The sequence below is a fragment of the Mobula hypostoma genome, chromosome 1 (genome assembly GCF_963921235.1).
Source record: "Mobula hypostoma chromosome 1, sMobHyp1.1, whole genome shotgun sequence".
Lineage (NCBI taxonomy): Eukaryota > Metazoa > Chordata > Chondrichthyes > Myliobatiformes > Myliobatidae > Mobula > Mobula hypostoma.
This window is the reverse complement of record NC_086097.1, coordinates 149,076,495-149,104,053: the sequence shown is the minus strand read 5'-3', so window position 1 is coordinate 149,104,053 and position 27,559 is coordinate 149,076,495. Positions and strand designations below refer to the sequence as shown.

The 27,559-nt window shown below is 42.4% G+C and overlaps 1 protein-coding gene across 2 annotated transcripts in view; it reads right to left on the bottom strand.

Annotated features, from left to right (window-relative positions):
- LOC134351496 (1-phosphatidylinositol 4,5-bisphosphate phosphodiesterase gamma-1-like) overlaps positions 1-27,559 on the bottom strand; it is a 273,333-nt gene that overhangs the window by 151,561 nt on the left and 94,213 nt on the right. For both annotated transcript variants that reach the window (XM_063057723.1, XM_063057732.1), the window contains exon 2: positions 4,895-5,044. In XM_063057723.1, coding sequence (XP_062913793.1) covers positions 4,895-5,044 — 150 coding nt within the window. The remainder of the gene's footprint in view (positions 1-4,894; positions 5,045-27,559) is intronic.

The following is a 27,559-nucleotide window of genomic DNA, read 5'->3' as shown; positions in this document are numbered from 1 at the left end:
ATATATGGAAAAATAAACATCCTCATTTAAATAAATTTCATCTTCAAAAACCTGAAAAGTCTGGATGTTTAGCCTTACCTAATTTTAGGTTTTATTACTGTGCAGTTAATATATGATATCTTACGTTTTAGAGTACATGAATTCCAAGTATTGAGTTTAAGTTCAGTGTCAGTGCTCCGCCTAATTTACCAATTTATCAATATCTCATTGTAGCCTAACACTACCTTCCTCACCAGTTTTTCAATCATTTGCAGACTTTTTAATCCTAGTCCTGCATTTGCATTCCAAGTAATTTTTTAATATACATAACACACAGATTTCTGTGAAACAGTTCTGATCACAGGCTTCCACTTACAGAAACAGCTCTGCACCATCACTCTCCATCTCACATTACCAAGCTAATTTAGGATGCAACATGCCAGCTGGATCCTATGGGATCAACTTTCAAACCAGTGAACAACGCCAACTGTATCAGCTGCACTGTTCTCTTCATTGTAATATGTAATTTCTTCAAAAAACAATTAAGTTAGTTGGACAGGATCTTCCATCAACAAATCCATGCTCAATGTTCCATACTAATCCCAGCCTTTCCAAGTTTCTTGGCCGGTAATTACCTGGTAAATCCCTGCTGCACGTCTTATAGAGTCATTGGGTTATACAGCACAGAAAAAAGGTGCTTCAGCACAATTCATCCATTCTGACAAACTGTCCAAATCACTTTTAAACGTGGTAACTGTACTCATGTCTACCTCTGGCAGCTCATTCCACATACTCACCACCCTGTTTTGAAAAAGTTCTTTCCCCTCTCACTTTAAACCTACACTCAGTGACCACTTTATTAGGTACACCTGTATATAAGCACATTAATGCAAATATTTAATCAGCCAATTGAATGGCAGCAACTCAGTGCATAAAAGCACGCAGACCTGGGCAAGAGATTCAGTTATCATTCAGACCAAGCATCATAATGGGGAAGAAATGTGATCCAAGTGACTTTGACCATGGAATGATCGTTGGTGCCAAACTGGACAGTCTGTATACATCAGAAAATGCTGATCTCCTGGGATTTTCACGCACAACAGTCTCTACAGTTTACAGAGAATGGTGCAGAAAGGAAAACATCCAGTGAGAGGCATTTTTGTGGGCGAAAACACCTAGTTAATGGGAGAGGCTCGAGGAGAATGGCCAGACTGGCTCAAGCTCACAGCAAGATGACGTAACTCATATAATCACGTGTTACATGATGTGCAGAAAATGTATCTCTGAACACACATGTTGAACCTTGCAGTAGATGGGCTACAACAGCAGAAAACCATGAACATACACGTAGTGGCAAAACTTCATTTGGTACAAAAGGCACCTAATAAAGTGGCTAGTGAGTGTATGACCTCTAGTTTTGGACTCCCCACTATACCCTGGCTATTCACCTTGCATGTACCTCTTATGATTTTATAAACTTCTACAGGGTCACCCCTCAGCCTCCTATGCTCCACCAAAAGCTGATGCCTCACCATGCCAGAGACCCAGGTTCATCCTGACCCCTGGTGCTGTCTGTGTGAGATTTATACATTCTTACTGTAATCATGTGGGTTTCCTCTGAGTGCTCCGATTTACTCCCAGATCTAAAAGAGTGATATGTTAATTTGCCATTGTAAATTGATTGGTGAGAATAAGTGACTGGTGGAATCTGGGGAGAGCTGACAAGAATCTGTGGAGAATTTAAAAGATGGAATTAACATACAAACAGCGTGCAAGAGCGAACGATGGTTAGTACAGATTTGGTGGGCCTAAGGGTCTGTTTTCCTACTCTATCAATCTGTGACCCAATGACCAATGTTGTGCCAGGATTCTGAACAGCCCCCAGCTCTCACCGTGTCAGCCAGGTTGCAAACCTGAGCTTGTCCTCTCCAAGCTGAACAACCGTATCTCTCCTGCTGGGCCTCCCAACACCAACCCTCAGAAGCAGCCTGTCCACAGTGAGCTGTGGGCTGACTCATTGTTTGCAAAGGCAGGGATTTGCTTTGGATTCTTGACACTCAGATTTCCAATACAACAAAGCACCGTCCACAATGCACCTTCTTATTACTAAAGGCATAAAGATACCTATCAGCCCTGATTCCATTAGTGCTCTTGTTCCTGGGAACTGAACCTCCGATGTTCAGATTCATTTATTTATCACATGTACAGTACATCGTAGCATACAATGAAATGAGTTATTTTGCGTTAGTAATCAACACCTTAAGAATGTGCTGGGGGCTGCCGCAACAGTTGCCACACATTCCTGCATCAGTACAGCATGACCATCTTATTCAGCATAAGAACACAAGCAACAAGAACAAAACAATACTGGAACAAACTCCTTTCCTACCCTCCAACCCACCCATACATTTACACAGAAAGGCCTCCAACTAAGGGCAGGCCACCTCCAGGCTCCAATCTCTAGTCAACACTCACAACACGCTAGAGGAACTCAGCAGGTCGGGCAGCATCCATGGAAACAATCAGTCAACATTTCGGGCCGCAACCCTTCGTCAGGACTGAAGAGGGCGGAGGCAGAGGCCCTATAAAGAAGGTGGGGGGAGGGTGGGAAGGAGAAGGCTGGTAGGTATCAGGTGAAAAACCAGTAAGGGGAAAGATAAAGGGGTGGGGGAGGGGAAGCAGGGAGCTGATAGGCAGGAAAGGTGACCAGCCTTCTCCTTCCTACCCTCCCCCCACCTTCTTTATAGGGCCTCTGCCCTTTCCCTCTTCAGTCCTGACGAAGGGTTCCGGCCCGAAATGTTGACTGATCGTTTCCACGGATGCTGCCTGACTTGCTGAGTTCCTCCAGCATGTTGTGAGTGTTCCTTTGACCCCAGCATCTGCAGAGTATTTTGTGTTTCCAATCTCTAGTCCTTGGCCCAGGACTCTCAGACTTGCAGACATCAGGCCTTAGGTCTGATTAACCTGGGAGCTAAATGGGGTGCATGAACATTTATAATGTTATATTGACTCATTTCAGCATTGATTCTACTGGGAATGTTTCTTGACTATCCAATATGAATTATATGATAACGGAGTGCATTTAGTACATAAACCCAGGGAAGATGGTGGCATGACGCAGCTCGCAGCGGCCACTCCAGTGGTGATGTCTGTTATTTGTCAAGTAGGGTGCCGTGCACAATCCTGATCTAATGGAGACAGACTTGAGAGCACAGAGAAACATCTGGTGAAACTTCTGAAATGCCTGCTTCACTGCTGCTGCTACTGTGTGGTCCAGAATCTCCGAAGGAAAAGGCCCCAAGTTCTTGGCTTTGCTTGTTGCTTGGCGGCCGGGGCAGGGTCAAAGTGCTCGGCAGAGGATGGTACTCGGAGAGGCTGTGTCAGAGGGGCTGGTCGGAGGCTCGAAGTTTTCGGACGGACTCAGAGTCTGCTGTGGTCGGGTGCTTCCAATGGTGCTGCATCGGCAAGTTGGCGGCGCTTGGAGGTTCATGGCGGGAAGAGTTCCTCCCTTCTGCCGCCTGCATGAGATGATGAGTCTATCGGGACTTTGAAGCTTTTTTTTTACTGTGCCCATGGTCTGCTCTTTATCAAATTATGGTATTGCTTTGCACTGTTGTAACTATATGTTATAATTATGTGGTTTTGTCTGTTTTAGCCTTGGTTTGTCCTGTGTTTTCTTGTGATATCATTCTGGAGGAACGTTGTATCATTTTTTAATGCATGCCTTTCTAAATGACAATAAACGAGGACAGAGTGTCCTCATAATCTAATGTAATCTAATCTAACCCAGTTTGCTGATAAACTAATCTACATCTTTCTCACTCCAGGGCAAAGTATAAAGGCAGATGGCAAGGTTTGCTCTTGACCAAAACACGCCTTCATCCTCACTAACAGTGTAACTACTTTCTTCTTAACATATTGACCTACTGTCATGCTTTTTCAGCACTTGCCGTAAATGGCACGCAACATATTTTTCCAAGAATCACAAATAAATTGCAGACCATGTGGTTCTCTAAGGGCCCAGCTGCTGGTGGATGAATTAAAGTGGAACTGAGACATGAGGTATTTACAGTACTCAACAGATTTTCAGCTCAACCAGTCCATCATCAAACAAGAACAATTTTGTGACCAGCTGATCTTTGCTTAGCTTAGCTCACCTCAGCTCAGTTGCTATCAAGATTTTACAAGTGGTCTTGGACTTGTTGGGTTAGGAACAGGGGAAAGTTAAGCAGTGATTCTGATTGTTTGGATCAAAGGTGAGGGTAGGATCTAATTAACTTGATGTCTTCTGACCAAATAGGAGTGCCTGGAGCGTGATTATAAGCTGATGATAGGAAAAAAGCATTGATGTATTTAATGAGTAGCTAATACTTCAGTTCAGCTTGGATTGTACAACATCAGATAATCTTAGGGCAATAGAAATAGACAATAATGGGTTTCAGTGTTCTGTGAAAAATTAACCAGGGGTAATGTTTTCCATCAAGCATTGAATGATGGATGCACATTCAGGAAATACTGTAGGTCATGGGCTACATATAGTTCCCTAACAGCCAACCTATGTTTTTTTGTCAAGGCTGCTATATTATTAGGAGCCTCTAATCAATGCCTCTATAGCTACATGTCTATAACTTCATACTGTATATGAAAATGTGCCATATCATTTAAACTTCTTGTCTGTTTAGGAGACTTCTTAATATTTTTTATAACTTTCTTCCTTTCATTTTTTTTCTGAGTTTCAGAGTTCCAATCCTTATCAGGCCAAAGTTAAAGGGCCTTTATTCCACTGATCTGAGTTAATCTAATCTGATTTATTTTGCAATTGACTCTAAACTGCTTGTTTAAAAAATGAGGAATTCCTAATCTCGTGGGTGGATGGGAGTCAGCCTAGAAAACAGCCTTAATCAAAATAATTTACCTGAAACGCTTAGTGTTTTCAGTCTGAATTCCATTCCATAGAGAATGACAAAACACAGGTTGCTATCCAGTTTCCGTGCTTCATCTGGATAACGCTCAAAATCTTTTGAGTTCTTCCCAGGTCGAATTTCCTTAATTTCCCGTATGTCAACTAAATAAAAAAGAAAAGGAACATTTTCAAGTTATTGTACACTTGGAGTGAATAACAATATAGCTTTTGACTCTGCAAATTCTTAATGTTTGTTTCGCAAGGAATTCTTTGTCCCTATCATTCATCGGATCTCCCAATGTAAAGCTTTGTAAATTGTGATCATACCCTCTATCTTTAGATGTGGTGCAAATCTTTTCTTTATGCTGAAAATCACAAGAAACAGGGCATAGTTACATGATGCTGCGGATACACTAATAATTGATATTATGAAGGTGAAAAGGTAAAATATTATGGACCAGAATTTGTAGTCAGTGATGAGCTGATAACATTTGCCAATAACCCACAGAAAGATTTTACATTCACCTTGTAGAACTTTCCCTTTCAGAAGTTGCAGCAAGTGTTACCACTAAAGTTGTGGGATCCCGCATGGATTTCCACTGGTAAGAAAATGACCGGTTGCATTGTTATAGTTATTCTGTGTAAATATTTTCACATTTTTATTAAACTGCTGTAAGGCTACAGTACATGGGGTGTGGCATCAGGAAAACGGGCATTGTTTACATTACAGCCAGCAGTGAGCTAATCACAGGCACAAGAGCTAAACATTTACAAGCTTGTTTATGAAATAGTTTAAAGAACTTTTAACAGCTGGATAAGCTGTGGCTCTTAGATTAGCAAGTTTTCAAAGCTCTCAAAACATAATGAATAGAGACTCAAGAGATTTTGGCTGCAAGAACATGGAGCAAAACACAAACTGCTGGCAGAACTCAGTGGGTCGAGAAGCATCTGTGGGGGAATAGAATTGTTGACATTTCGGAATGAGATTCTGCGTCAGGACATCACAAATGTACCATAACACTTCTACCAGAAATATCCTGAGCATTTCAAAATTGTTCCAGGTCAATGGAGAAAACCTCCTGCTGCAGTCTCTTCAAAAATTCCAGATCAGGAAGTTTGCCAGAGCTTCCTGAGCAACTTCTAGTCTCCATGAAGTCTCCGATTTTAAACTGTGTTAGGGTAATCACTGGTAACCACCCATCAGAAAATTAAGTATAGGAATCCTTACAGCTCTATAGGCAGTCACTAACATTTCCTCATTAAATCTTATTCTAGAGTGAGAGGACCAATTCCAAAATGCCCACTAACCTCATTTCACCTGATAAATATGGGACATACCATGAATACACAGGAAATAGCAGCAGCTATAGGCTATTTGATTTTGCAGCTTGCTCTATCTTAATGCCATATTACAGGTCTCTTTCAAACCTCTTGATCCCATTTATATTTATAAATATATAAATCTTCTTCTTAAATTTATTCAGCACAGGCCCATCGGCATTAATTCCACAGGTTCATCAGTGTCTTTTTCCCTCACCCTAGCCTTAAACTTCTTGCCCCATAATCTCCAATTTATTCTAGACTTTTCAACCAAGGGCAACATCTTTCTTCAAGATTCAAGATTCAAAAGATTCAAAAAAACTTTATTGTTGTTCTAACCATACATCAGCTCTGCAAAGCAGAATGAGACAGCGTTTCTCAGGGGCAATGTAATCATAACATAACAAACGCAACACTAAATAATAGGCATAACAATAAATAGTAAAACACAACAGCCACATGTCAGTTAAAATCAGTTATAAGTGTCCAGTGCAAGTTAAAAGTGTCCAAAGCAGAGTCAGGTGGAGCAGCTATTTAGCAGTCTGACTGCCTATGGGAGGAAGCTGTTTAGTAGCCATGTGGTTTTAGTTTTGATGCTCCTGTAACATTTGCCTGATGGCAGAAGAACAAACAGTTCATGGAGAGGGTGTGAGGGGTCTTTAATGATGTACCGTGTCTTCTGGAGGCATCGACTCTGAAAGAGGTCTTGGACAGAAGGTAGGGAGGCCCCAATAACCTTCTCTGCTCCCCTAACCACCCTCTGCAAGGCTTTTTTGTCGACAGCACTGCAGCTGGAGTACCAGGTTGTGATGCAAAAGGTCAGCACACTTTCAACCTCGCCTCTGTAGAATGTAGTTAAGATGTTAGGGGGGAGTGATGCTTGCATCCAGTTTCTCAAGCAGTGTCAAAATTTTTTGAATTTTACTTAGATCTCTTCCCATTCTTTGAACTTCTAGTGAAGACAGCCTTGTCGACCTAATCTCCTCGGATATGGCACTCTCACCAGGCCAAGAATCAGTCAGGTGAAGCCTTGTTGCACTCCCTCTGTGGCAGATTTGTCCTTTCCTAGGTGAGAAGACTAAAACTAAACATAAGAGTAGGATCACCAAGGCCCTGTGTAATTGTGACAAGGCATTCTTGCCTTTATTCTCAAATCCTCTTGCTATGAAAGCCAACATACTGCTTGTTTCATCTGCATGTTTACTCTCAGTGACTGACACAGAAAGTGAGGTTTCTTTGTACATCAACACTCATGTCATTTACAAAACACAACTGCCTTTTACTTTCTATTGAAGTGGCTGGCTTCGTATTTTTTTAAGATCTCTTTTGATCTGTCATGCTGAAAAGAATGAGCTAACAACATATTGAATTTCTTATGTATGTGTGTACTTCCTGACCTGACCACAAAACTGTATTCCCCTTGCTACTTTTTGTCAGCTTATTCCATTATATATTCCTAGTTACACATGTAAAACACAGGCTTGTCACACATAAGTTATGGAGCAACACAAAAGGCACTGGAGGAACTCAGCAGGTCAGCCAGCATCAATGGAGGGAAATGTACAGTCGACATTTTGGGGCAGGACCCTTCATCTGTACTCATCATTCAATTCCATCCATAGTTGCTGTCTGATCCTCAGAGTTCCTCCAGATCCTTTTGTGTTGACCCAGATTCCAGCATCGGCAATTTCTTGTGCCTCCACACTGTAATTATGCCTGCAATGTGCTAACGAACTCTTACTATTCTACTTGCCAGGTTTTTAGATTTTATGCTGAATACTACCTCTTTGAACCCCAAAATATATTGTTCTGGTATTTATATTAAAATTTTATATTAAAAATCAAAATAGTAGTTAAGATAAAATAAAATAAAACAAAAGCAAAACTATGCCACGGCTTAGTTTATTTTGTACATTTCATATGAAGACTATACCAGCTTTTAATCCCAAAAATTAACAGCCACTCCTTTGCTTGCAACTTCTATTTCCATTTTTACTATCTCTGTTTTTCCCTTTCAGGGTTCTTTTGAAGACCCTGACCTGGAGTTACACGCTGACTACGGTTCTTTGCGGGAATGGAACTCGCTCTCGGAGTTCCACGATCAAGTCCAGCTCAAATTTGGAAGCCTCGGATCTCGGGGCTCTGGAGATGGGCAGATCGAGGGTCGGCGTCATGACAGGAGACCTGTGTGCTGTCGGGGTAGTCAGGTTATCTGCGACTGTGTGCCTGGGGACCCAGGATTTTTGCGATCTTCAGGCACAGAGTTCGAAAAAAGCCACATAACGGACTTATAACATCGTAAACCAGCGAGTTGTTTGTTATGTCTCTCTTTTCGCTGGGAAAATGGAGACACCTCTTTTTTTTAGAGGGAGAGAGAACCTGCGGTATGTCAAATGCTGGGTGAATCGCAAAGTCTTTGAGGTAACTGCAATTCTGTGTCTTTGCTATTGCTTTGTTCACACTTGAGTGCTCAGTGACTGTGCTGATGCTTTTTTTTGCCAGTGGGGAGAGGGGGGATTATTGCTTGCTGTCTCTTACGTGTGGGAAGGGGAAGCTGGGGGGGGGGGAACTTTGGGATTCTAACATTTAACCGTCGCTCATTCTTGGGGCACTCCTCTGTTTTGGTTGATGGTTGCGAAGAAAAAGCATTTCAGGATGTATATTGTATACATTTCTCTGACATTAAATTGTACCTTCGAACATTTGAACCCTTGAAATTGTTTAAATAACTTATCCCACATACCAATTTTCTTAACAGCTGAAATTTTGAATGGCCATAATTTAAGATGGAACAAAAATGAATATTTTGAATAGATTGGCAAGGTAGATCTGAAGAATACAATTCGACCCTTGCAAACCTCTAATTGTTTAATTATTTAATGAGGTATGGTATTCCACACTCTATAACCACTATCTGAGTAAAGATACTTTCTATAATTTCCCTATATCTTTTAGTAAATCTGTGGCCTCTGTTTTTACAGGGAATACATTTCAAGCAACTAGAAAAAATAACTTTCCTCAGGTAGTGGTTAGAGAGTGGAGCTCAGTACCACAATTAGTAACTTATTAGCTTAGACAATTTCAGAAGGAAACAGATATGGAAGAAAAATTAAAATACACTCTGTACCTATTTTATTGTACACCTGTATACCTGCTCATTAATTCAAACAACTAATCATTCAGTTATGAGGCAGCAACACCACATAAAAGCATGCAGATGTGGTCAAGAGGTTCAGTTGTTGTTCAGACCAAACATCAGAATGGGGAAGAAATGTGATCCAAGTGATTTTGACCGTGGAATGATTGTTGGTGCCAGACAGCGTAGTTTGAGTATTTCAGAAACTGTTGATCTCCTGGATTTTCACACCAACTCTCCAGAGTATATAGAGAATGGCGTGAAAAAGAAAAAAAAAATATACTCAACATCAGTTCAATGGGAGAAAACAGCTTGTTAATGAGAGCAACACACATCAAAGTTGCTGGTGAACGCAGCAGGCCAGGCAGCATCTATAGGAAGAGGCGCAGTCGACGTTTCAAGCCGAGACCCTTCGTCAGGACTAACTGAAGGAAGAGTGAGTAAGGGATTTGAAAGCTGGAGGGGGAGGGGGAGATCCAAAATGATAGGAGAAGACAGGAGGGGGAGGGATGGAGCCGAGAGCTGGACAGGTGATAGGCAGAAGGGGATACGAGAGGATCATGGGACAGGACGTCCGGGAAGAAAGACGGGGGGGGGGGTGACCCAGAGGATGGGCAAGAGGTATATTCAGAGGGACAGAGGGAGAAAAAGGAGAGTGAGAGAAAGAATGTGTGTATAAAAAAGAGTAACAGATGGGGTACGAGGGGGAGGTGGGGCCTAGCGGAAGTTAGAGAAGTCAATGTTCATGCCATCAGGTTGGAGGCTACCCAGACGGAATATAAGGTGTTGTTCCTCCAACCTGAGTGTGGCTTCATCTTTACAGTAGAGGAGGCCGTGGATAGACATGTCAGAATGGGAATGGGATGTGGAATTAAAATGTGTGGCCACTGGGAGATCCTGCTTTCTCTGGCAGACAGAGCGTAGATGTTCAGCGAAGCGGTCTCCCAGTCTGCGTCGGGTCTCACCAATATATAAAAGGCCACATCGGGAGCACCGGATGCAGTATATCACCCCAGTCGACTCACAGGTGAAGTGATGCCTCACCTGGAAGGACTGTTTGGGGCCCAACACCTTATATTCCGTATGGGTAGCCTCCAACCTGATGGCATGAACATTGACTTCTCTAACTTCCGCTAGGCCCCACCTCCCCCTCGTACCCCATCTGTTACTCTTTTTTATGCACACATTCTTTCTCTCACTCTCCTTTTTCTCCCTCTGTCCCTCTGAATATACCTCTTGCCCATCCTCTGGGTCACCCCCCCCCCCCGTCTTTCTTCCCGGACCTCCTGTCCCATGATCCTCTCGTATCCCCTTCTGCCTATCACCTGTCCAGCTCTCGGCTCCATCCCTCCCCCTCCTGTCTTCTCCTATCATTTTGGATCTCCCCCTCCCCCTCCAGCTTTCAAATCCCTTACTCACTCTTCCTTCAGTTAGTCCTGACGAAGGGTCTCGGCCTGAAACGTCGACTGCGCCTCTTCCTATAGATGCTGCCTGGCCTGCTGCGTTCACCAGCAACTTTGATGTGTGTTGCTTGAATTTCCAGCATCTGCAGAATTCCTGTTGTTTTTGCTAATGAGAGAGTCAGCAAAGAACAGCCATACTGGTTCAAACTGTCAGGAAGGGAACAGTAACTCAAATAACCATATGTTACAACAGTGGTGTTCAGATGAGCATCTCTGAATGCACAACACATTGAACCTTGAAGTGGATGGGCTACAGCAGCAAAAGATCACAAACATACACTCAGTGGCCACTTTATTAGGTGGAGGAGGTATCTCATAAAGTAGCCACTCAGTGTACGGTAACTATAAAGGAAAGAAGTAATATGTAAATGATTTATTTTCATTCCTCGGAGCATGAAGCTCTCAACCTCAGCACTGTTGATGGAGACAGGAGCATGCGCATCACACCCCTCCCTGAAGTTAATGACAAGCCCTTTTGTTTTGCTGTCATGACACCCTATCACCAAGCTCTGCCTTTACTCCAACTCATCATTATTTGAGATACAGCCCACTATGCAAAGTTGTAGATGGAGTTAGATCGGGATCTGGACACATTGCTGTGGGTAGAGCAGAAGACTAAGGACACAGCCTTGTGGGGAAGTGCTATTGAAAATATTTGTTACCCAACGTGCATTTTCTGTTTTAATTTCAGATTCTCCTGCCCATCGTTGCAAGCTACTAACATGAGAGTTAATCTGTTGATGATTAGGACACGATTAGGCTTTGTAGTGATCATTCCTATAACTTAGAAACCCCGTGACACTCAGCAATAAGACTGAAATGCAGGATCACCACTTAAATGAGAGCCTCTACAATCATCCTCAAGGTAGCAGGCAGCCTTCTCGGAAAGGCAGTGGGAAGTAGAGGAGTTGGGGGGGTGGGGAGAGGGTGGAAGAAACAAGCAATGCCAGCAGTGCCTGGCATATGAAGAAAGCAAATCAAGTGAGAACCATATGTGACTGTGGGCTAGTGCCGTGAATAGATCGGGCTTCAGGGAGAGTCTCAAAATTTCATCACCTAGTTTTATACATATTTAAATGCTTTCAATTTAAGTAAAACTCTCAATTAATTTTTTCATCTTTATAAACGGATTGTTGCTAATGGATTAGTTGGTATGATGCAATAGATTAAGTCTACCCCAAAGAAGCAAGGGTTTGAATCATGCCAAATTTAATGTGATAAAAACTCTGAAATACATAAATACACGATAAAGATTACCTTGGTTAGTCTCAGAGGACTGTGCACAAACTGGAAAAATTCATATTAATGCAATGTTTAGAATCTAGGATTGAGGTCAGTAAATGGAACAGTTTTTTTTACTGCTTCAGCCCTGGTAGTGTTTAACTTTAGCACTCGATATCCGTCTTAATGCCGAGTGTCACGAGGTTTCTCAGTTACAGAAAGAATTGCCATCACAAATCATATCCTAACAATCTCCAGTCTAATTTGTATGTAAGCAGGTTGTAATGATTATGTTCCAGCTATTGTTTAGTGCAAGTTTTGGGCAGAACATAGGCTAGTCCTGATCTGCTTGGCTCAGTGCAAACTTGATTCTAAAATTATCCTCAGAGCTTATAGGGGAGTTTTCCTACAATTTAAAGAGATACCATCATTTCACAGTTTTTGCATCAGTTTGAAAAGGGACAGCATGAGAAGGCTTAACAGTGGGGCTGAGAAAAATATGCATTTAAATGAGATTTTTGACAATCTCAGGACATTCCAAAGTACTTTATAGTCTATGAAATGTGGCAGCTGATTTATGCAGTGTGTAATCCCACATAGGGAAATGAAATAAAGAGCAGATAATCAATTTTCCTCATGTAGCTTTAGGGACATATAAACCACAAGAGTGATATACCCAAGATCTTCTACAAAATGACACCGGGTGAATTTTTACTCAACCTAAGAAGCCAGACAGGACCTTACTTTAATGCTTCATCTGAGTGAGGGCTCAGTCAACATACTGTACTGGAAAATCAATGTAAATTACGTATTGAAGTTTTTTTTTGAGTTCAACTTGAAGACAGAATTATCTGACTCAGGTGAGAATGTCTTCTGAATGCAGTTTTGGGAGGTTGGTTTTGTTTGCATGATCATGCACTCCAAGTTCTTAATAAAAAAAAGGAAAGGTACTTCACATCCGGAGTTTCTCCGGTTGGTGGACGATTTCCCTCCACGCCTCTCTGACGTAGTGGGGAACCGTGTACAAAGCAGGTTACAGCAGTGGTTTGCCATTGTCTTCTGCCAGGTGAGTTTCCAAAGAGATCACCAGCTTGTAACCCAGCACGGATGGAAAGCGTGCAGGGGAGCTGGCTGGATTCGAACTCGGGACCTTTCACCTTGAAGTCCGGCACTGATGCCACTATGCCACCATGCCACCAGCTGGGTCAAGTTCTTAATAAAACGTTTAAATTTAACAATTTCTTTATTATCCTACATGAATAAATGTAAGACAGAGAAAGTTTGGTGAGGAGGAGAAAACAATAAACAGAACAGACAAAAAAATTAACCTTTAAGTAACAAGGAATCTCTCCATTGAATTCATTGAACTATAGGGAATTCCTAATTCCTTGCTAGAAGCTACATTTGTCCCTTAGATGATTCAGATCCAATCATTTGTTTGAATTAGAGTTGTCACTCCCATTGGCGATCAATATAATTACTGTTGGAAATAATAATCCCAATTTAAGCCACTGTGGTCCCAATGACATGCATTTCTTCTAGGCATTATTGAATAACAAGGACAACCCTGCGCGTTTTTAACCCTCACCCTAACCCATGAGTTGGAGGTTAATGTGGTAAACTTTGCTTCCAACCTGTTCAGCAGTAGCTTATTTTTCAAATGTGTAGATCTGGCTTGTGACCTACTTGATCTGCCTGTGGCTAAGCCATTGAGTATTTAGGTTGTCATGCCAACAGGTGAACAATGAGCATCTTTAATGAATTATAGCAGGAAGCAGGTGACTTTTGTGGAACATCCAGAAGAATAACCCAGAGTTGCCAAATCAGGAAGCAGCTGATTTTGAGTACACTACCTGATCCTTGTGCAAACCATCTCTGACACAGAGCAGATCTGTGCCTTTTTAGATGGTGTGCAACCTTTATCATGTATTAATGTGGCTGGATACATTCTAATGCTCCCTGTTTGCAAGTTCATCTTTCCTTTTTTAAATTCCCTCAGATTTAAGAGTATCAGAGGCTAGGGATTAGATAGAGATAACAGATTCATTCCTAATGTTAAAGGAACTGCTAATTTTGAGTCTCAGGCATTGAAATTAGGAAGCTCTAGATCAGGGTCATGTTATCTAGCCACAGCAGCAGGGAAACTACAATGGTACTGTGAAGAACCAGCTTTCCTGGTTAACTAGTAATCTGCTTCATACTGGAAATTACATGTACATCCATCCCTTTCCCATCACTAGAGTTTTTTTTCAGCCTCATGCATGAGTAACAGTAGCAAAAGTCAAAGTGCTGGAGCAACTCAGAAGGTCACACAGCATCTGTGGAAATAGAGTGATGATTTATGTTGCAGGTTAAAACCCTACATCAGTCCAGAATTGTTGACCATCTCCCTTCCTCCATAGATGCTGCTCAGTTCACTGTGTACCATGGAACTTCCAGGATGGCAGAAGGCAAACCAAGTTAACAACTGTCTTTTTCTTCCATCAACCAAATTTCGAGAAACGGAGCAAATTGACCAAATGAATAAAAATACTATTTCTTAAAAGTTATCCATGGCATCAATACTTGATGACATTTCTTTCCTCATAAGTTTCACAAAGGTGTTAACCTTCATAAAAATAGTCTTCATTAAACCTAGTACACAGAAGGCTGTCCAACAAAGATGTTAAACATTCGACAGTCTATGGCAGTAATTTCTAGTTTAATATCAAAAAATGAAACTCATGAGAAATAGCTTTAAATATTTTAACTATTTTTCTGAAATTATTCCTGTTTGTAACATAGGGAGTTAGGCTGCCTGCAAACCACAGAAGACCCTTACGTGTAGTATATGTCCACTTGCAGGATGCTCTGTATTACCAATAATAGTATTTGAATCCCTCTGATTGCTGACTGCCTCATCTTGCAACTCAGGGCCCCTGCTTTGATAACAAGGAGAGGGGAAAGCATTTCCAGGAGGTCAGTCCTCATCTGTTGCCAGGCTGGTTGCCTAGGAAACTGTGGAATACTGTCAGGAAATAGTTGACATCATCTGCACCAAGCTGCCAAATTTTGCACAGCCTCCACAGGGTATCACAGCTTTTGCTTGGTATTGCTACATAAATCAGTCTTTAACCTGACTCCTCCCATCATTCCGTTCAGCCTCTACAGACCGAGTGAAGGGCATGATCAGGATTTGTTATCTCAAGGGGGATGGAATGAAAAAGGGGAAGAAATTTACATTACAATTATATGCAGTTCTGGTCTGAATGCAATTAAATCACTCCGTTTTGACAACCCACCTCAGGGAGAATATATTAAGAGTATTCAGTGCAGAATCCCCAAAATGATACTGTGACTAAAATGTTTTAATCAGAAGGCCCTCATGTATTTACTAGACATATCCATGTTAATGCAGAAGACTAGGATGTCATCTCAATGAGGTCTTTAGGATAGTTGAAAGAAGGGAATAAATTGCACAGGATCAAGGTGCATAAATAATTGTTCCCAATCAATCTAAAGCAGGCAACATACAAAGTTTGTGCTGGCTGCTCATTTGAAATGATTGCAATGGCCATCAGTGCTCATTGTGCTATTAAGTGACTGGATGCTTTCAAAGAGTGGTCATTACAGTTTAATGTAAGCTTGCATCAATTACAGCCAGCCTGTGCCTTGAAAAAGGGAAAGGAGAAGGGTGGACTTTGGCTGCTGGAAGTAGTCTGCAACACATTCTGATCTAGGAGATGATTAAACTCGGAGGTACATGCACTGTGATTCACAATGGAGGTAGTAATGGTGGAGGTGGAGAAAGTAACAGATAGTCACCTTTTTCAGAAGGTAAAAAACACCTCCACACAATTATCCCCACAGACTTAGAACAGAGTCACTCGAGCTATCATCAAGAGAGCCATCCTATAGATCAGTTGCAGTACTGAGACAACCTTAATGGATTCACCAGTAGGACTAAAGCGAATGACTGCTTCTTCAAATATCATATCTCATCAACCACATTACTAGTCATTGCACTTGAAATTTGTTATAAACAGGACTTCTTATTCTGTTAGCTCCTGTCATCTCATCCCTTGTGACTTCCCCTCATAGAAAACCAAAGGCTCTAACCTGGCTGGGCAGGTGAGGAAAGAGCCAGCAGAAAGTGAAAATGAAGACAGGTTACCATTCCTTCTCACAGCTGTAAGCATGATGGCAGGAATTGATGCTGTGCATTGAGGATGGCTTGAATGTCAGATCTGGACACAAGTATATCACTGAGCAAATCTGGTCTATTACAAACATAAGAGATAATGATGGAACAAGTGTCAGCTCCCTAAATGGCTTGAACTTGTGAACCATTCCAGAGAGCAGTACCCACTTGATACAGAGAATCTGCTTGTATGGTGAGAGGGAGCAAAGCTAAGGGACAGAAACAACCTGTGGGGCAGGTGTCTGGAACAGGCCGCCAGGGTGGGTGGTGGAAGCAGGTACAATAGTAACATTAGAGGCTTTTAGATAGATACATAAATATGGAGGGAGTAGAGGGATATTGTTTATGGTCAGGTTGAGTTGTTCTCTGATCTTGGCAATTTACTTGCAAACGTTTTGTCGCCATACAAGGAGACACCATGAGTGCACAATTAATTGTGGTGCATCTTCCGAGTGGTTGGCCTCTCTAGATTTATCAATCAGCTGATTGGTCGTCATTATGGAAACTCAATTGTGATGTAGGGATGAAATCTGGTCGCTGATTGCTTGTGTGGTGAACTTCGTGTATTGTGGTCATAAATGGGATTGAAGTCTACGTGTCTGCTTATAGAAGTGGAAAACCATGCTTCTAGGAATTCTCTTGCATGCTACATGTTCACTTGTGTGAGGACAGATAGGCTTAGTTTTAATTTGGCATCACGGTTGGTACAGATATCATGGGCTGTTCAGGCGCTGTGTTCCAAGTCCAAATTAGAACTGGTGGACAACTCCATCAGCATAGGTATGGACCCCATCCTCATGCCCAATGACCCAGCTAATCCTCCAAAGTCAAATGCAGTCTCCATCATAGAAAGTCTGCAGCCTTCAACCAGTCATATTGGAACTGATTGGGATAGCAATGTGCATAACTAAACCAGGGAAAGATGAACAACAGGAATGCACAAAACTGTTTAATTAGTGATTCATTATAATATGAAATGCTACGCTTTTTAAACTCGGTTTGCAATATTTATTTTGAGAGTTTTTTTTTGCATTGGAGCCAAGGATATGATGGATAGTCATTAACAGGTATGAAACTGCTGATGAAGGGAAAACTGGAGTTGGATTTAATGGGATCACAGTCATACATTTTTTTTTGTCACAGATTTCACAGATATGTTTTAGGTGACTCAATCTGTTCTCCTCTTCCTCTCTTCTTTAGTTTCATTAGCTGAAGGACTGTGTCCAAATCCTGGCAAGGCTATGCAGTAAATAGTATGATTCTTTAAACGTCATCTGCTAGATATTAGAGGGTGGCTCCAGTGTTGTCAGATCCCTGTTCTATTTCAAGGTGTAAACAGGCTCGAGAAGCTGAAGTTTTATTCATGAGATCTCATGACATGGAAACCAATCAGATTACTCTACTGTGCTACTGGGAAATTAAGAGTGTTTGCTTTAGAAAGACTAAAAAAAACTCCAGATTTAATCCCTGGACCACTATTCTAGATAACCCCAGTTCAAAGGAAGGTGAAGTAGCCACACTTAGCCTGAACATCAATGAATTCGAACTAGGGGAAGGGCTTCAGTTCTTAAAACTACTTGTTATCCATGGCTTTTTCACATTTGGTAGCCAGATGGGAATGAGAATTGGCTCAACTGTCATCTCACTCACAGCAATGCCAGACCCTACTTTCCTATACAGCCTACCCCTGCTTCCTGTCAAGGCTAACATCTGTAGAATGACCGTGGTTGATGCATTCAAGATTCAAGATTGTCTATTGTCATTTCCAGTACGCAAGTGTAAAGGAAAATGAAATAATTATTACTACAGATCCAATGCAGCACAAAAAGATGAAGAAAACAATAATTAAAAATACAAGAAATATAAATACATAAGGTAGCTCATATACATGAAGTGACACTAGGCAGATGTGCATATGGTGACTCTGACAAGAAATGATGAAATGGTGGAGGTGTTGATCAGCCTTACTGCCTGGGGAAAGTAACTGTTTTTTGGGTCTGCTAGTCCAGGAGTGAATGCTATGTCGCCTCTTCCCTGATGGCAGTGAGCCAGACAGTCCATGATCGGGATGGGTGGTTTGGCCTTTTAACGGCACCTTTCTGTATATATGCCCTGCACAGTGGAAAAGCTGGTGCCGGTGATGCGTTAGGCAGTTGTGACGATCCATCGTAGAGCCTTCCTGTCAGCTGCAGTGTAGTTTCTGTACCCTGCAGTGAGCATGTCAGGATGCTCTCTACTGCACACCAGAAGAATGTGAGTATTGCTGTGCATGGTCCAGTTCTCTTCAGCCCCCTCAGAAAGTAGAGGCGCTGGTGAGCTTTCTTAATTTTGTAGGATGTGTCCTAGGACCATGAAGGTTGTGCGAGATGTGCTCTCCCAGGAGTTTGAGACTACTTTCAGTTTCCACTGTTGTGCCACCGAAGTGACTGCCAGTGTGAGTGGTGTGAGTTCTCCTGAAGTTGATGACCCTCCCCTTTGACTTATAGACATTGAGGAAGTCCAGCATGATACTCTCTACCAAAGAGCCACAGCTTTAGGAAAGAAATGCATAGCAATAAAAAGAGTCAATATTATATGTAGATAAACTGAACAAATGGCTTATAGATTCAGTCATTTATTTTGATTCCTTTAATTTTTTTTTTACATAGAAATTGGAATTTGTATCAAAAAATGAAATTTTATGCTGTTTACCAAAATGGTCAAATAGGTTGATAGCCTGCTCCTTGCATATCAATGCTATCCCTTCATCAAGGCTGCCAGAGGAAAACAGAGAAATCAAAAGTAAAACTGAAGAAGTGCAGAAGTTTAGGTTTTGGACTTCCCAAAGCTTCTTTTTGAGCTTCCCATTTATGAACATTACAGTTTCCAGAGCTAATGCTATCCAGAAAATAATTCCTAGAAGCAGAAAAGCAGTAACTATATGTAAAACAGCTTCTCAATTTATAGGCTGAACTTTGGAAATCATTTCCATCTGGAGGGGCCAGAACCATTTTGACCATAATTTCTGTCAACAAAGGCTCTTCCATTAGCAATAGGAAGTAGATTTTCAAAAGTCTTTTGCTCACATTGCACTGCTGTGACCTTGGCTGCATTACAGATGGACTTATACTTGGAACTGCCTGAGTCTATTGTATTAGCAGCAGCTGTACCCTGATAAACTGCACAAACAAATTTGCCTGCCTGCAAACCTTTGTACTTCTTCAGCCTTGTTCAGTCACTTGAAATACAAATCACATCAAATAAATCAACCCAAGAGGACATTTTAGACAGTAGAGGATGGGCTTCACTCCAGGTGCATTAGTGGAATCTATCATATTGATTCACTTGGACAGGCAATTGCTCTTGTGATTCAGTGACCTTATACTGTAAGTCGGTGAGTCAGACTACTCAGACTGCTCGGAGGGTCTGGTGCCATTCCTAGTTTGTGATGTGCAATCTGATCTTGATATGATGTAAGCATTAAAGTTGCACCCATTCGGCACCACAAAATTAGCTCAGTTCCCATTAGTGACTTTTAGCCAATTATCCCCATGTTACAATTGCTTACGTTTAGACAATGAGTAGGAATAGTACTGGCTGTGATAACATTCAATTATTTGCCAAAGAGAAAAAAATTAATAGTGATTTGAGGGGAAATAAAATCAGGGATATGGGTAAAAAAGCAGGGAAATGGGACTGATGGAACGGTTGCACCAGGAAATGATGCAGATTTGTGGGTTGAATGGCCTCTCTGTGCTGCTAAGATTTACTGTAAGTAGTTTGGCAATTGTTAGGTTCAAATATTTTAGGACAATTATGCAAATTAAGCCCTAATAAATGCCCTATGGCTGGGATTCAGCAAAGACACCAGCTTAGTTAAGATGGAGACAAGACCTTAAGTTGCCACAAGGACTTTCTCTGCTGGTGCTCTTGAAACATTCTGGAAAGGGAAGAATGGATCTTTTCAGGGGTTTCTGTAGCTCTCTTACCCTTGTTGCAGATGTGAACTCCCTTGTAAATCCTTTGAGCCATCACATCCCTGGAGATTTATCTGAAATGACTTGCACATAAATTGATTCACTGCAGCTCTGAATAATTGAAGTGAGTGGGGTGATGTTTCATCCCGTTGACCATCTATGTTAGTAAAGCCCAGACCTTGGTACAAACACCATGGCATCATCTTTGAGGGGAACATGGAGAAATTATTGAACAGTGGAATTGTAAGCCTATGGAGGTTTGGAAAAAGGATTACAAAAATGGTGGTCACAGAGAGAAGTTGGAGATGTCATGGGAAAGAATTAGTGATTCAGAACTCAACAGGTAATTAAAGAAGGTTGGCATGTAATGTAACTAATTAGTATTTAAGATAAGACAAAAAATATTGTGGAAGATCCCCAAAAGTTATCTGAAAGTGGGTACTCAATAAAAAAAAGGGATCTCTGATCGATATAATGGGAATGAATGGGCATTGGTTTGATCCACTGCAATATGAAAGTGCAATGTCATCCTTTTGAATTGTTCCCTTCTCATCTCTCCTCCTTGAAGGCACGATTGTCCCTTTGATGCCTGGCTCAAATGTAACGCCCTGGTTCATATTTTTACTGTTATGCTGTATGTATTTCATTTAACAGCTTGGTAAGAGCAGTCTGTTCTGTTTTCGGCTTGTTTGGGTTATTGTTGAAGACCTGCGCACACTTGACTGTTTAATTAAAATGGGATTTTCCTTTTAGTTTTTCTTTAATAACCCTTTAGTTAAGATACATAAATATAATTCCTTTAATCGTATGCAGTGTACTATCTGTTACTTCATGGCACTAATCTGTAACAGGGTAACAAATTACACAGCATCCACACAACCCGGCATTTGGGATGGGAGAGTCGTCTCAGTCTCATGAGTTTGGTGGGACCGGAGAGCGTTTTCCCTAGACTTACGCAGCCATGGAAACCGGGGGTTTCACAAACACCAACTGGGCATCTATCTGACCTCATCCAAACTTGTTATTGGGTGAACTTTAGACGATTTCTCCCTAATTCGACAAAAGGCTATTTGGCATTTATCTTATTGCTGTTTCCCACCCCCCCCCCCCAAGTAGCAGAATTCCAAGGACATGGCAGCATTATCAAGAAGCATGAAAATGCTATTGCTTCTCGGGGTGGCAGCATTCACTGCCAGTCCATCAATATCCTGGCAGCATCCATATAGCCTGCCAACCCTGAATGTTGCTGATCAGCCCGAATCTGACTCTACAATATCAAAAGCATCCTTCACGGCCGCTTGCAGTGTGCTCCAGTAACTCAGTGGTGTCCCACCAACCACCCTGTGAGTGCACTCTACGGGAACCACTGTGAAAAGGTACAACGTGGATGGTAAAGTAATTAGATGGGTTTTTTTGGCTTTTGTCATGATTGGATGTATAATAAAGATTTGCAATTTTGATTTGCGATGACCTTGAATTTGGTTTTTATGGTTTGTGGACGATGTGATATCAGTAATAGTGGGAGGGTAAGATGGGAAACTTGGTGGAATGGGGATTGAGTCTGCTTTTATTAAAATAGTAATCTGTTAACTGTTCCTTGACTACAGGGTAGGGAAGAAGTTCCCAAAGCTCCCTCCTCTCTTCTTTCACCACTACCTCCAGTGACAGATCTGCTGGTTGTCCGGTTGCAGAAAATGTGATGGTCAATAGTAATTCATCTCCAGAGCTTTTCAGACAGAGGTGATGGTAGCACATGTTCCAACTGGTAGCACATCTCTTGCATGGGCGATGACAGGGCCAGTTGGTCAGTAGACAGCTTTCTTTTGCCGCACTCTTTTGTCTTCACAGTGGCTCAAAGGCTTAGGGCACATCAGGCCTTGACTGGCTGGATGAGTTACTTTTACTGACTGAATTGAATTGAATTGACTATTCCTTACATCCTTCACATACATGAGGAGTAAAAATCTTTATGTTAGGTGTCTGTCAAAATGTGCAATCATAGTAATTTATAATAAATAGAACAGTCAATGTAACATAGAAATACACTCAAATCAGCATGAGTTAATCAGTCTGATGGCCTGGTGAAAGAAGCTGACCCCAGAGCCTGTTGGTCCTGGCTTTTACGCTGCGGTACCGTTTCCCGGATTCTAGCAGCTGGAATAGATTGTGGTTGGGGTGACTCACGTCCCAATTGATCCTTTAGGCCCACTTTTCACACCTGTCTTTGTAAATTAGATTAGATTAGATTAGATTCAACTTTATTGTCATTGTGCCGAGTACAGACACAAAGCCAATGAAATGCAGTTAGCATTTAACGAGAAATGCAAAGAATAGTGTTATTTACAAAATAACTGCAAATAAAAAGTAAGTGCTACAGCACACAAATATAAAAGTACTGAGACAGTACAATATGGGTACAATACTGCTTAGCGCTGTGATGTGAGTTTCAGCAGGGTCATAGCCTCAGGGAAGAAGCTCTTCCTGTGCCTGCTGGTGCGGGAGTGGAGGCTCCTGTAGCGCCTACCGGATGGGAGGAGAGTAAAAAGTCCATGGTTAGGGTGAGATGCATCCTTGATAATGCTTTTCACCCTGCCCAGGCAGCGTTTATTCTAGATGTTCTCAATGGTGGGCAATTGGGTGCCGATAATCCGCCGTCCTGAATCATGGGAAGTTCATAACTACAGATACGCTGGGCTGTCTGCACCACTCTCTGCAGAGTCCTGTGATTAAGGGAGGTACAGTTCCCATAACAAGCAGTGATGCAGCCACTCAGGATGCTCTCAATTGTGCCCCTGTAGAACGTTCTTAGGATTTTGGGGCCCATACCAAACTTCCTCAACCGTCTGAAGTGAAAGAGGCGCTATTGTGCTTTTTTCACCACACAGCTGGTGTTTACAGACCACATGAGATCCTTGGTGATGTGGATGCGCATTGGACTTTGAACAGCACAGTTCTCTGCAAATGATTGGAGACTGGCTGCAATGTTGAAGGAGTGCACTTCCTGCACATGTCAGAATTCTCGTACACTGCCCTCACAGTGCTGTGGCTGCAGTCAATGGGTCTTTATAACATTAGGATGCCTGTGGTCTTCATGAAGCAATATATGCACTGTTGCCCTGCAGCTTTCTTCCAAGAATTGGTTTAGTTAATTTCTCCTTGACTATAGATCATGTGGATACGTGGCCAAGTGGTTAAGGCATTCAACTAGTGACCTGAAGGTTGTGAGTTTGAGCTCCAGCTGAGGCAGCGTGTTATGTTCTTGAGCAAGGCACTTAACCACACAGTGCTCTGCGACAACACTGGTACCAAGCTGTATCGACCCTTGCCCTTCCCTTGGACAACATCGGTGCTGTGGAGAGGGGAGACTTGCAGCATGGGCAACTGCTGGTCTTCCATACAACTTTGCCCAGGCCTGCATCCTGGTGAGTGAAGACTTTCCAGGCGCAGATCCATGGTCTCGCAAGACTAATGGATGCCTTTCATAAATCATTCATTATTTCATGCAATTATGGACTGGAACATGAAACATATTAAGGCATCCAAGTCCATGGCCAGCATTACATTTTACTAGTTATTCAAGCTTGCTCAGTTACTGTTTCAACATGTCAGACAGTACCATTAGTAGCACTCTTGCAATGAAGACTCTCCTACACATTCCCCTCAGTTTAGTGATGGATTTGAAGCACTCTTCCTTTAACACGGACAAATAGGCTCCATCCTGATAAAAGAAGGGGAAGCAGAGGAGAGAGGGACTATCTTGCCTTATGCATTCTCTCTATAATTTCCCTATCCTACCACAGACCAAGAGGAAAGTTTACCAAAGCCCCCAAATCTAACAGCAAGAGCTTTGCTATATTTTTGGCCTACCTTCAGTTGTGATGCCAAGATCTGGACACTTCCACCATGTCCTTATATTAGAAACATAGAAACATAGAAAATAGGTGCAGGAGTAGGCCATTCGGCCCTTCGAGCCTGCACCGCCATTTATTATGATCATGGCTGATCATCCAACTCAGAACCCAGCCTTCCCTCCATACCCCCTGACCCCTGTAGCCACAAGGGCCATATCTAACTTCCTTTTAAACATAGCTAATGAACTGGCCTCAACAGTTTGCTGTGGCAGAGAATTCCACAGATTCACCACTCTCTGTGTGAAGAAGTTTTTCCTAATCTCGGTCCTAAAAGGCTTCCCCTCTATCCTCAAACTGTGACCCCTCGTTCTAGACCTCCCCAACATCGGGAACAATCTTCCTGCATCTAGCCTGTCCAATCCCTTTAGGATCTTATACGTTTCAATCAGATCCCCCCTCAATCTTCTAAATTCCAACGAGTACAAGCCCAGTTCATCCAGTCTTTCTTCATATGAAAGACCTGCCATCCCAGGAATCAATCTGGTGAACCTTCTTTGTACTCCCTCTATGGCAAAGATGTCTTTCCTCAGATTAGGGGACCAAAACTGCACACAATACTCCAGGTGTGGTCTCACCAAGGCCTTGTACAACTGCAGTAGTACCTCCCTGCTCCTGTACTCGAATCCTCTCGCTATAAATGCCAGCATACCGTTCGCCTTTTTCACCGCCTGCTGTACCTGCATGCCCACTTTCAATGACTGGTGTATAATGACACCCAGGTCTCGTTGCACCTCCCCTTTTCCTAATCGGCCACCATTCAGATAATAATCTGTTTTCCTATTTTTGCCACCAAAGTGGATAACTTCACATTTATCCACATTAAATTGCATCTGCCATGAGTTTGCCCACTCACCCAACCTATCCAAGTCACCCTGCATCCTCTTAGCATCCTCCTCACTGCTAACACTGCCACCCAGCTTCGTGTCATCCGCAAACTTGGAGATGCTGCATTTAATTCCCTCATCCAAGTCATTAATATATATTGTAAACAACTGGGGTCCCAGCACTGAGCCTTGCGGTACCCCACTAGTCACCGCCTGCCATTCTGAAAAGGTCCCGTTTATTCCCACTCTTTGCTTCCTGTCTGCTAACCAATTCTCCACCCACACCAATACCTTACCCCCAATACCGTGTGCTTTAAGTTTGCACACTAATCTCCTATGTGGGACCTTGTCAAAAGCCTTTTGAAAATCCATATTGCATGACACTTCTCAATATGGTGGGCACGAGTGGTGCCAGAAATATGTAATATATTCCAGCCACATTGGCATCAATAATGCCCAAATACTGAAGATGAAGATAACCCATTGCAAAATGTTGTTAGCTGTGACAATTCTTGCCTACAACAGAAGGACAAAAAACGCCTACATGCATTCAATTGTGGCCTGCAGGCATTTTTGCCATGGTCACAGTCTGGGCACGAACTTGCACCAGTGGAACTTCACTAAAATTGCAGGCTTGCAGCTCTGGGATCCAGCGCTTCCTTTTTTGCGAAAGCGACTTGAATTTCATTGGCAATGCCAGAGGTTCACAGGAACCACAGAATGGCAGGCACTGGCTGGCTTATAACCAATATTCTGTCTCTAAGAATGCATTTAAAGCAATAGCGAGTAGCCATTACAATGATGCTCATCTGCAGCTCATCTTCCCTTGGCTGGTCAAGCATCCTTCCCAGGAGGCACTCACATATAGCAAACAGGTATTGTTCCAACTCTTGCATGACAGCCCTCTGACAAGCAGTCTATCTCAAAATTCAAAGTAAATTTATTTTCAAAGCATGCGCATGTTATCATATGCCACCTTGAGATTCATATTCTTGCAGGAACAAAGAGAACTACAATAAAGTTTTATGGAAAATCTATACATAAACAGATAGAGACTGACAAACAACCAATCTACTAAAGAAAAACTGTGCCGATAAAATAATACTGAAAATATGAACTGCAAAGAGTCCTTGAATGTGAGTCTGTAGATAGCTGAATTTAGATCAGAGTAGTGATGAATGAAGTTATCCACACTGGTTCAGGAGCCTGATGGGTGTAGGACAATGACTGTCCCTGAACCTGGTGCTGTGGGACCTGAGGCATCAGTACTTCCTGTCCATTGGCAGCAGTGAGAAGAGGGCAAGGCCTGGATAAATGGGGTCTTTGGATGCTGCTTTCTTGTGACAGAGCTCCATGTAGATGTACTCAGTGTTCTGGGGAGGGCTTGCCTCTGATAAACTGGCCTGTATCCACCACTTTCTGTCCAACCTCAACATATCAAAACGTTACATCAGTCGGCTGCAGTTGGGCAGGAGCTGCAATAAAACACTGCTTGCTAGTTTTGCTGAACTGGCAATTCTGGCTGTGTGAAGTGAAACATAGAAAATAGGAAACATAGAAAATAGGTGCAGGAGTAGGCCATTCGGCCCTTCGAGCCTGCACCGCCATTTATTATGATCATGGCTGATCATCCAACTCAGAACCCAGCCTTCCCTCCATACCCCCTGACCCCTGTAGCCACAAGGGCCATATCTAACTTCCTTTTAAACATAGCTAATGAACTGGCCTCAACAGTTTGCTGTGGCAGAGAATTCCACAGATTCACCACTCTCTGTGTGAAGAAGTTTTTCCCAACCTCGGTCCTAAAAGGCTTCCCCTCTATCCTCAAACTGTGACCCCTCGTTCTAGACCTCCCCAACATCGGGAACAATCTTCCCGCATCTAGCCTGTCCAATCCCTTTAGGATCTTATACGTTTCAATCAGATCCCCCCTCAATCTTCTAAATTCCAACGAGTACAAGCCCAGTTCATCCAGTCTTTCTTCATATGAAAGACCTGCCATCCCAGGAATCAATCTGGTGAACCTTCTTTGTACTCCCTCTATGGCAAAGATGTCTTTCCTCAGATTAGGGGACCAAAACTGCACACAATACTCCAGGTGTGGTCTCACCAAGGCCTTGTACAACTGCAGTAGTACCTCCCTGCTCCTGTACTCGAATCCTCTCGCTATAAATGCCAGCATACCGTTCGCCTTTTTCACCGCCTGCTGTACCTGCATGCCCACTTTCAATGACTGGTGTATAATGACACCCAGGTCTCGTTGCACCTCCCCTTTTCCTAATCGGCCACCATTCAGATAATAATCTGTTTTCCTATTTTTGCCACCAAAGTGGATAACTTCACATTTATCCACATTAAATTGCATCTGCCATGAGTTTGCCCACTCACCCAACCTATCCAAGTCACCCTGCATCCTCTTAGCATCCTCCTCACTGCTAACACTGCCACCCAGCTTCGTGTCATCCGCAAACTTGGAGATGCTGCATTTAATTCCCTCATCCAAGTCATTAATATATATTGTAAACAACTGGGGTCCCAGCACTGAGCCTTGCGGTACCCCACTAGTCACCGCCTGCCATTCTGAAAAGGTCCCGTTTATTCCCACTAGTGTTGCATTTACAGGGATACTCTCAACACCACATCCCATGACAAACATTCACTCAATT